Here is an 11,053-nt window from a genome sequence, read left to right on the forward strand (position 1 = left end):
ATTAGCATAAGGGGGGGGGAATCTGCCTTCCAGCAATTTGCCTCCTTGCAGCAAACAGCAAATAGCCTGTTTCAGTTTAGTTTGATTAGCACAAGGGGGGGGGGAATCTGCCTCCCAGCAATTTGCCTCCTTGCAGCAAACAGCAAATAGCCTGTTTCAGTTTAGTTTGATTAGCATAAAGGGGGGGGGGAATCTGCCTTCCAGCAATTTGCCTCCTTGCAGCAAACAGCAAATAGCCTGTTTCAGTTTAGTTTGATTAGCACAAGGGGGGGGAATCTGCCTCCCAGCAATTTGCCTCCTTGCATCAAACAGCAAATAGCCTGTTTGGCTAGTTTGATTAGCATAAGGGGGGGGAAATCTGCCTGTCTCCCAGCAATTTGCCTCCTTGCAGCAAACAGCAAATAGCCTGTTTCAGTTTAGTTTGATTAGCATAAGGGGGGGGGGAATCTGCCTTCCAGCCATTTGCCTCCTTGCAGCAAACAGCAAATAGCCTGTTTCAGTTTAGTTTGATTAGCACAAGGGAGGAAAAATCTGCCTGCCAGCAATTTGCCTCCTTGCAGCAAACAGCAAATAGCCTGTTTCAGTTTAGTTTGATTAGCACAAGGGAGGAAAAATCTGCCTCCCAGCAATTTGCCTCCTTGCAGCAAACAGCAAATAGCCTGTTTCAGTTTAGTTTGATTAGCACAAGGGGAAAAAAATCTGCCTCCCAGCAATTTGCCTCCTTGCATCAAACAGCCTGTTTCAGTTTCAATTTCAGCACAGCCTGATTAGCAGAAGCAGGGACTATACGCTGTTTCAGGCTGCGGGGATTCCCATAGGCTATTGCCGCCTCGCCCCCCCCCCCCATTTTCAGCTTCCGCACGAAACGTTTTTGGCTTCTGTGTGCCCCATTTTCCACCCGTTCTGGGCGGCAGGGATCAGAATGGGCTGTTTGCTGCAAGGAGGCAAATTATCCGAAGTGGTATAGGGTTCCCTGCCTAAGCAGGGGGTTGGACTAGAAGACCTCCAAGGTCCCTTCCAACTGTGTTATTCTATTCAGCATTAAAATATTTTTTTAAAAAATTAAAAATTCTAAAACACTAAAATGGCATGTCCCAAAGCTGCTTTTTCCAAAGGCAAATGGGCTTTATTTATTTAATCCAAGAAGCTTTTTTTTCTCTCCATCGGTAGCGAAGCAGAATAAAATGGATTTTTAAAAAAAATTGGGATTCATTCATTCATTCTCTTGACGATTTCGGGGAAGATAAAGCAGGAAGGAGGGCGGGCTTCGGTCTCCTTTGTTAATGCTAAGGATCAAAATTACACTGGTTTTTTTCTTTTTACTATCAATTTCCCCACTCTTGCCTACTAAAGCTTGTAGATTTCTCTCCCCCCCCCCTGCTCCCCCCCTTGCATGGAGACGGCTTAAACCATTGGCAAACTCGCCTTCCGGCTGTGCCGCCCAGCGGCCTTCGACAGTCTCTGCACTTCTGCCCATCTCAAAAAGCATCTCCCACCCATTGTGTGTTCTCCCCCCCCCCCCCCCGCAGTCCGCCGGGCGCGCAGTCTCGGCACAAAACCATTACCTCATCGTTCCGCTGCAGCCGCCACCTCTGTGACAAGAGGCATCAAACTCCCCAGGGAGATGGGAAATGTTGATTTTTCTTCCCTCCGACAATGGGGGGTGAAGAAGTTGGGTTTTTTTGCCAGCAAGGAAAACAGAACAGCCAAGGAGACATCTGCCCTCTTTGGTTAAAAGAGAAAAAAAATAATAATCTACCTGGCACCGAAGAGGAGCAATAGGTTGGCAAACAACTTGTTTGTGCACCCGCGCACACAAAGACAAACGCACACTTTAACTCGGGACATTCCTGCCTCAGTTGATCAAAACCAAAAATGACCCGTTTTCTATTTTTAAAGAGCTTTTTAATGTAATAATAATAATAATTTGTCCTAGCGGATACGGTCTTTGTATGGTTGTTCTAAAGAGCGGTTGTGGGAGCTGGCGGCAGTGTCCGACAGTGAGGAGGGTTGGGGAGGAACCTGGGCCAGTCCTGGAGTCTGGGGAAGGCTCGGAGGAGGGCTCAGTGTCGGAGGCAGAGAGGGGGACAGAGCCGTATGACAGTTATCAGCTGCCTTTGGAATCAGACATCAGTGAGGCAGAAGAACAGCTGGAGCCTGTTCCCAGTGTGCGCATGCGCAGAGTTGCCGGACGAAGGGAAGAGCTAAAGAACAGGGGTCGACTTGGGAGGAAGGCCACGGGGGGACGGTGAATGGCCCCTCCCAGAGGAAATAAAAGAGGAGCGAAAGGGGACTTGAGTATGCAGGAGATTGTTAGTTCACTTAATTGGTTCGTGACTCTCTGAGACTCCTGGCCAACTTTTGCAGAGATCGGCCTGGCAGCTCTCCAAGCCTGATAAGGTCTGTGACCGTAAATCCTCCCTTGAAAGACTTTGCTGGATGTGAAGGAGCAGAATTTACAGTCAATTAATAAAAGGGTTTTTTGTCGGGAAAAGGAGTTGGCTTCAGGGACTTGGGAAGCCTCGGTCAGAACACCACCAAGAAATCAAATAGCGTAGCCGTAGATTCTAGTTTAGTGTGAAATATAATTTATATTTTATAATTAACTTTATATTTATATATAAAGCACCAAGGACCCCTCACATAGTAATTACTTTTCAAGAATTTCGATATATTTGTCATACTAGGATCAGTCAGGAATATTTGATTTATCGCAACGATATTTCTCTGGAGCACAAAATTACCCCAAATAGTACTTAGTCCTCAACTTACAACCGTTCATTTAGCAACTGTTCAAAGTTACGAACAGCACTAAAAAAAGGGGGACTTTGGTGCATTTTTCACACAACTGTTGCAGCATCTGTGGTCACATGATCAAAATTTAGGCACTTGGCCACTGAATCATATTTGTGACAGTTGCAGTGTTCCGGGGGTGTGTGTGTGTGTCACGTGATCCCTTTTTGCGACCTTCTAACAAGCAGTCAATGGGGAAGCCAGATTCGCTTAACGACCGGGTTACTAATTTAACAACTGAAGCGACTCGCTTAACAACAGTGGCAAGGAATGTCGTAAAATGGGGCAAAGCTCACTTAGTCAATGTCTCACCACTTAGCAATAGTTGGGCTCAATTGTGGTCGCAAGTCGAGGACTCCCCGTGCAGCTGACCAAAAATTATATAAAACGTATTAAAAGGACGACAGAATTTCTTGCGACAAACGGTTGATTCTTGAGTGTTAATTTTAAACTTGTTGCTGTGTAGATTTTCCAGGATTGGCAACTCACAATTTCACAATTCTTATTTCATTCTCTTTTCACGCCTAGCGTTAACATGTGCTTTTGTCGTCAATTTTCAAATTAAAGAAACAGAAGTTAAGGCTTAAAAAAATATTTATTGTATCAAGTGCAATATATATGTGAACCATAAAAGATAAGAATTGTGTCCAAAGAAAGTGCTTAATATTCAGATGTAATCATGCTAGGAAAAAAAAAAGATTTCACCATTAGCACCACCAAATACTGAATTCTGCTAAGGCACAAATTAAGAAAGCTGCTTTTTTTAAAAATTTGGCTTAAAACAGCAGGCTTTGAATCCGCTACAATTCATTCTTGCTTCAAGTCATATATTTTTTTTGTCTGGAATGAGAACATTTAAAAGTCAAAACAAAACAGAACTGAAATTGTGACTCCTTCGGCCACAAATGTTAGCGATCTTATTTTACCCTGAACTAGTCTCTTTTTTTAAAAAAAAAAATCTGACATATAACTACCACATTATAGAGTTTATGTGATAACATAAAAATTAAAATTAGATTTATTCCTGCTCCTAAATTAATAGCTATGGAAAGTATCCAGCATTGTTTCATAACATTAATTTACTAATTTTAAATACACCGTATAATGCTACGGTCAATAAAATACATTCAAAAATAACTGTTGCTAAATGGAATGTGGCATTCCTTCCCCCCCCCCACTCCCCCCCCAACTACGAAGTTTCTCGGAGTCTATAAATACACACGCATATCAAACACTATAATCGGTTAACATCTGAAAATCCAACGCCGTCAAAAATTCACCTAGAAAGAAATATCTAAGGCTTCTTCAATCTCTTCGGAAAGTTAAAAAAAAAAGTTTCCATCGTTTTCTCTCATTCTTAGGAAACTTGGCAAAGGGCTGTCCTTATTTCCTGACCCCCCTGATCGCAAACCACACACAATTACAAACACTTTGTAAAAATGGCCGCAGGAATGTGTCGTCGCTACTAAAACAGGAAGGACTCAGACCTCGGAGATACACACTTCTCTTACCTTCAACAAAGGACCTTACTCAAAACCTGCGAGCCTCTCTATCAAAACCTCCATAATTCATTCACGTTGGCTTCGATTTTGGGGTCCTTCCACAAGGCACCCCAGGGGGAAAAGACTGACCCAAACTCTTTCAATTAATAAAAGCAGATGGGCCCCGTTGGCTCAGCGCGGCCAAAATCTCAAGACTCTGCTAGCCAACACACACGCCTTGTGACTTAGGCTACAAATTTGATCCTGGTCTTCGCGCAGGTGAAGTGAACACCTTACCACTCTCCCCCCTAACTGAGGTTTTACAAACTCGTCTCCCAAATCCAATTGACCACTTGCTCTATGCCATGCTACAACTTTACACCTCCAATTAACCATGTTCCCCTTATTGCCTCTCGGCATCCCTTCCTACCGTTTCTCAGAGCACGACCCTGATTGACCTCTCTCTCCCTCTCCCCCCCCTTGCTCTCGTCAAAGTGACGGAATCCGACATAAACCGCTCCCAATCCTGTGGACGTTTTTATGGTTTTCATTCAAACTTGGATCTGTGAATATGATTTCTGAACACCCTCGTCTTCTTCTAATGACCCCATCATCCCTTGTGGAGGGGAGTCTGGGCAACTGAATGAAGCTGAGTTTTTTACTGGCCGGATGCCTTTCGTGTCACCAGAGCGGAGTTTTCTTCAGCAGATAATATTCTCAGTGAGAACAGAGAGAGAAATATCTGCCTCTACCTAGGATCCAACTCCTATCAAACTCCTCATTCTGAGGTGAGAGCTCCACCTCTCGGCCACCGCACCAATCTATTTCTGAACATTCTTCCGGAACATTCTGGAACATCTACCTTAAATCACCTTTACGCAAGCAATATAAAGATGAATAAGCAACTCCCCCCCCTCCCCACAGGATGGCTGTGGGGCCTTGCAGCTTCAATTCCCAGTTTCCTGCTTAAGCAGGGGGTTGGACTAAAAGACCTCCGAGGAGGTCCCTTCCGTTCTCCTGTTAAAAGCGGCGTAAACTACTTTGCTGTGGAATCCCCAGCCCCACTTTTGCGGATGCCACACAGGGGGGCGGGAAAGAGGGGAGCGGCCCTCTTTCGCGAAAGAGGCGGCACGAGAAACAGATGCTACAGCAGAGTTTCCAAAAGAGTTAAGGAGTCTGTGCAGTTGCTCCTCACAGGCCCATTGGCATCCTGTACCCCGAGTGAAAATTAAAAAACCTGGTTTTGCGGCGTGTCCCGTCGGCCCCCTCCGCCTTGCCCCAGGCTAAAGAATTTGGACTGCTTCTAAACGGTGTCACCCTCCCACTCCGTCAAAGGCCAAGATTCCTCCCCAATCGTGGCTGAAACGCCAACCCGGGCCAAAATTAGCCACGGCACCCCAACAAGGTCGGCTCGCCGCCCTCACGAGACGCGAGGACGGCTTGTTTGCAAAGGTGGTTTGGCTCGTTTCCATGTCCATTGATTTCTCGGCGAACTCCGCTCGGGTTGGGTAGGCGGGAATTGCAAGCAGAGAAGCCGCGTGTCGCTCAATGCCGAAGGAAAAAATTATTTTGCGGAAGGACGACCATAGGGGGGTCGTTGGTTTTTTTGCACCAATCAGGACTTCCGTTTACACGCTCAGCAGAAAGAGAGTTCAAATCTGGAGGGCTCCCTCTGCAGAGCTGATTCCTCCCTCTGGTTAAGGGAGGTCTTCTTTGGGGGCGGGGGAGGGGAAGGGAGGGGGTTTCAGGTTATGGAATTTTTCTTCTTGCAGAAAGGCGATTTCAAGGTTTTCCAAACGCTCGGACGCGGCTTGGACTTCTTCTCCAGCGCTGTGACGATTTCCTTCTCCTTCCGCCGGATTTCGCGGACGAGGGTGTGGAAGACGTCGTCGATGTAGTAGCGGAAGGCGGCGGAGGTCTCAAAAAAGGGGCAGCCGAACTCCTGGGCTAAGGCCGAGCCTTCGTCCTTGGAGACCTTCGGGGCAAGAAAGCGCAGGCGAGTGGGGACAGTGAGGGAAATAAGGGCAAGTCCTTGACTTACAGCAGTTCAATTAGTGACCGTGCTAGCTGGTGGCTCTTTGCGAGGTTGTTCTAAAGCGTTAACTACTCAGAAATGGATTGGCATAGAATCTAGTATTTCAGATTGAAATAGAATTACTTTCCAAGAATTTTGATATATCTATGTACCAGAACATCTAAGAAATATTTGATTTATCCCAACCATGTTCCTCTGACGCACAAAATTATCCCCCAAATAGTAGCTACTGCTCGACTTACAACAGCTCTTTTAGTGACAACAGCAGTGAAAAAAGGGACTTAAGACCGTTTTCCACACTTACGACCGTTGCGGCATCCCCATGGTCACATGATCAAAACTCAAAGACACTCGATAACTGGCCCATATTTATGATGGTCAAAGTCCCAGGGAATCCCGTGATCCCCATTTGTGACCTTCTAACATGCCAAGTCAAAGGGGAAGCCAGATTCACTTAACAACCGTGGAACTAACTTAAGAACTGCGTTGATTAACGACTGTGGCAGGAAAGGTCGTAAAAATGGAAATGAAACTCACTTAACGCCTTGCTTCGCGACAGAAATTTGAGGCTCAATCATGGCCGTAAACCGAAGAAGACCGATAAATCTACTCTGCATTTCAAGCCTTTTTACCTGCCTGAGTTGAGTTAGGTCGGACTTGTTCCCGACCAGAACGACGGGAGTCTCATCCGTACGCCGGACACGGTAGATGAGCTGTTTAAACTCCCGGACTTCGTGAAAACTTCGGCGGTCCGTGATGGAGTAACAGATAATAAACCCCTCGCCGGCTCGCATGTACTGATCTCTCATAGCAGTGAACTCGGCCTGTGGGAAGGGGGGGGAAAATGGGGTTTTTGGGTAGCCGGCCAGAGAGATTTCAGCAAGGTTCTCTCTGCAAGTTTTTGGAGGCTGGAAAAGTGCAGGAAACAGCTGGGCTTCCGGAATATTCTGGAAGGCTGTTTTTGCGAGTTTTAAAAAGTACCGTGTAATGACGGTTAGTGACAAAGCAAGCAGTCGAGCCCCCAGTTCAATTCTGACCTCCACCACTAAGAACTTATTTTCGGTTGTCTAAACAAAGAATGCAAACTGACATGCAGAAGTGCTGAGAAATCACTAAATCCGTGTGTGTGAGAGAGAGAGAGAGAGAGAGGAGAGAGAGAGAGAGAGAGAGGCATAACAGGAAAAGCTGCATGGTTATCAAATACCTGGCCTGCAGTGTCCAAAATATCCAGATTAGCAGGTTCGTCGTCAATCCGAATCCGCATTTTGTAAGCATCCTCTACAGGGAGACACGCAATCAGAAAAAGCCACACAGAAAAATTTCCATTATACACATAATAGACATTCAGCATTAATGAATTGGGGGAAGCGGGGGGGGGGGGGCGCAGAGGTGTTTGGGGCATTGTCCAAATATTATTTTCCTGACCGCATCAACAGGAACACTGTGGGCGCCTGGATTAGCAACGGATTCAGCTAAAACCGAGACGGCCAGCAAGAGAAGAGGCGAGCTGGGGGCAGAGTCAAGAGAGGACTTGGCCTAGAATCCTTACGTGTCCACAAATGCTCAAAATCCGACCTCTCTTGAATTCTTAACTGTTATCTAGCATCTCTCTCTCTCTCTCTCTCTCGCTCACTCGCTTTCTCTCTCTCTATCTATCTATCTATCTATCTATCTATCTATCTACATCTATCTATCTATCTATCTATCTATATATCTATCTATATATATATATATATATATATATATATCTTATATATATATATATATATATATATATATATATATATATATATATATATATTATATGCCTGAGCAATAAATCAGCTTGCGAATTCAACAGAGATTAGACAGATGAACGAGGAAGAGTCCCAGCATACAATCTAATAGTCAATTGTTTGCATTCTAAGGGGATTTTGGGGGTGTCTTATTTTGTGATTCTAGCTGCACGCGTACTACAGAAGTATCAAGCCCCCTATATTTTCTGAATTGCGGTAATAGAAAGTAACAGCTCCTTGAGTCATAAAGTTTTGGTGTCTTTATTCGGGGTTCATTCTTAGCTCCCCCCCACACACAGGGATGGCTTGAGCACAAAAGTCATTTGCTCCTTGCAAACTTTCCCCAGGCAAATTTATTAAGAGGGTCCATAATTAAGAAAAGGCTAAAGCAGCAGCCAGGCCCACTCACCGATGGTGGGATCGTGGTCTTCTGGAAACCGATGACTGATGAACTGCATGGTCATGGCTGTGAGGAGGAAACAAGCAGGTTAACTCCAAACCAGGATAGTAACCACGGAGGTTGCTCTGAGACAATGCACAGGGTGATTTTGACCAGGTTACACATTTATCTTGACCAGTCCCCAGCAACCATCTTACTGGGATTTTTAGCTTGGTCAATTTCTAGCACTCCATTAACTGACAACTTGCTTGCAAGCCATTTCAAAACACGGGCTTTGATTACACAAATCCAGAGTCAACTCTATACATCCCATTCTGTATTTTATCAGTCTTATTTAAGCTGCCTGGAGTCACAGATATGAGGAGGGCGACCATATAAATCTAATGAGTATCTTATACATTATCCAGCTCTAAATAAACACAATTCTCATACAAAAGTTTTTTGCTGGGCCAAAATCATAATTACAGATCTCCCGGCTATAAATAAGTACAATTATAATAAAAAGCTGCTAATATATATCCATTTCAAGAGTTAAAACATGTGGTTTCACCCAAAATAACATTTGCAGGACTTCTGGCTATAAATAAATACAATGATATGCCAGTATGTTTCAAGAGTAAACAGATGGTTTCACCCAAAACAATCATTGTAGGACTTCTGGCTGTAAATCAAAGAGTTATCACAACAACCTTCTCAGGAATAAATATGGAGTTTCAACCAATAATTCCCTGTTTATCAAGGTAAACTTTTTGCAACACACTCCATATATATGAAGGTTTTGGCAAAAAGGTTTACCTTGATAAACAGGGAATTATTGGCTTATTATATATATATTTAGTGTCACAACCCCTGGTATGCCCCACTTATTATATATATATTTAGTGTCACAACCCCTGGTATGCCCCAATTATGGGAGGAAGCTAACTGCTTCCATATCTGTCAATCGGCTCGTCACAAGAGTCCATCACGACAGAAACCCAATATTTTTACTGTTGCCTTTTGTACATTTGTGTTGTATTTTTGCTGATAAATAAATAAAGGGAGACTAGTATAGATCTATTTGAAGCTATTTAGCTCTCATCAGCTAGCCATACCCTTAACTGGGATTCGAGCCTGTGCTATATTACATCGTAGGCAGACGTCTTAGCCATATATATATATCTGTGAGTGTAAAATTATATAGACATTCTACTCTCACTCTCTCAGTAGATGAAATATACACACTACAGTACATATATAAACCCTTATACACCCACGTATATGTATATTTATCTGCCTTAATTGCCCATCTCTCTCTACTCTGAGTGTAAAATTATATAGGCATTCTACTCTCACTCTCAGATAGATAGATAGATAGATAGATAGATAGATAGATAGATAGATAGATAGATAGATAGATACATACATACATACATACATACATACATACACTGGAGATAGATAGATAGATAAGATAGATATTTAATTGTGTCTGTCTGATCTAATCTGTTTTAATTTCCCATCTCCTTCATAGAGGGACTGGGCCGTTGCCTTTAATGTACCACCTTGGCTGAACCCAGTTCATTTCATCTTGGAAACCACCCCTGGCAACTGCACCCATCCTGGCTTGTGCAATAAATCACGGTTAAACCATCCCAGTCTCTGGCCTATTGTGATCTATCCATTCCATCACATTCCTACACCTCCCATCTCATAGGAGTGACTCCGGCGTGGCTCATTATCATCATCATAAATATAATGGTATAACTAGGAAGAAAATTAAATGCAAAATATAAGTAAGAAATTATGCATATATCCATATCATTCTCACACACACACACAGATATATATATAAATATATAGCTTAAGACCCCCTTCCATATATATATGGAATAAGGGCCATATATATATATATATATATGAGGAAGGGGGTCTTAAGCTCCCCCCAGGCCCTTATAGGATGCAAGCTCCATCCCAGAGAAGTTTTGGACCTTCTGGTGACAGGGAGTTCCATAGGCACTAAGCCCTTCAAACCCACCCTGGAGCTTTCCCCGCCTCTTGTCCTCTTTCTCAAGGCCTTCAAAGTGGGGAGGGGGCTTAATGTTCCCCCAGGTCCTTCAGGAGATGCAAAACTCCCCCCCTCAAAAGCTTTGAGGGCTTCTAGTGGCAGGGAGTTCCGTAGGCACTAAGCTCTTCAAACCCAGCCTGGACCTTTTGGAGCCGCTTGAACTCTTTCTCAAGGCCACTAAAAGTGGGAGGGGGGGTTTCTAGTGGCGGGGAGTCCCGCCGGCACGAAGCCCTCAAGGCCCAAAATCCGGCCCCTTCCGCCGCCCCCCCCCCCGCCTCACGTACCGCTTTTCCCGACCCCGCCGGCGCCCAACATGACCAGTTTGTACTCCCGGGGTTGCCCCGCGGGCGGGCCCGAGACGACTCCAACCGGGGGCCGAGGCCCCGTGGACTCCATCCCGCCTCGCGAGGCCTGCCGGGGGAGGGTGGGGGGGCGTCAACGGGCCTGGCTTCCCCTCAGGCGACGGAGCGCGCTTCGCCGCCTCATCTTCCCGCCCGCTGAGGCGGACAAAATGGCGTCGGC

The 11,053-nt window shown here is 45.0% G+C and overlaps 1 protein-coding gene across 1 annotated transcript; it reads right to left on the bottom strand.

Annotated features, from left to right (window-relative positions):
* Positions 1-3,369: 3,369 nt before the first annotated feature.
* RIT1 (Ras like without CAAX 1) lies at positions 3,370-11,042 on the bottom strand. Its single transcript, XM_014074958.2, has 5 exons — positions 10,816-11,042; positions 8,494-8,550; positions 7,514-7,587; positions 6,942-7,133; positions 3,370-6,249 (listed from the first exon to the last, which is right to left on the bottom strand). Exons 1-5 carry the CDS (start codon positions 10,925-10,927, stop codon positions 6,019-6,021), a joined length of 666 nt encoding a protein of 221 aa, XP_013930433.1. The 5' UTR covers positions 10,928-11,042; the 3' UTR covers positions 3,370-6,018.
* Positions 11,043-11,053: the final 11 nt, after the last annotated feature.

This window comes from Thamnophis sirtalis, unplaced genomic scaffold (genome assembly GCF_051295495.1).
Source record: "Thamnophis sirtalis isolate CommonGarterSnake01/CBP01778 unplaced genomic scaffold, rThaSir2_p1.2 scaffold_2, whole genome shotgun sequence".
Classification (NCBI taxonomy): domain Eukaryota; kingdom Metazoa; phylum Chordata; class Lepidosauria; order Squamata; family Natricidae; genus Thamnophis; species Thamnophis sirtalis.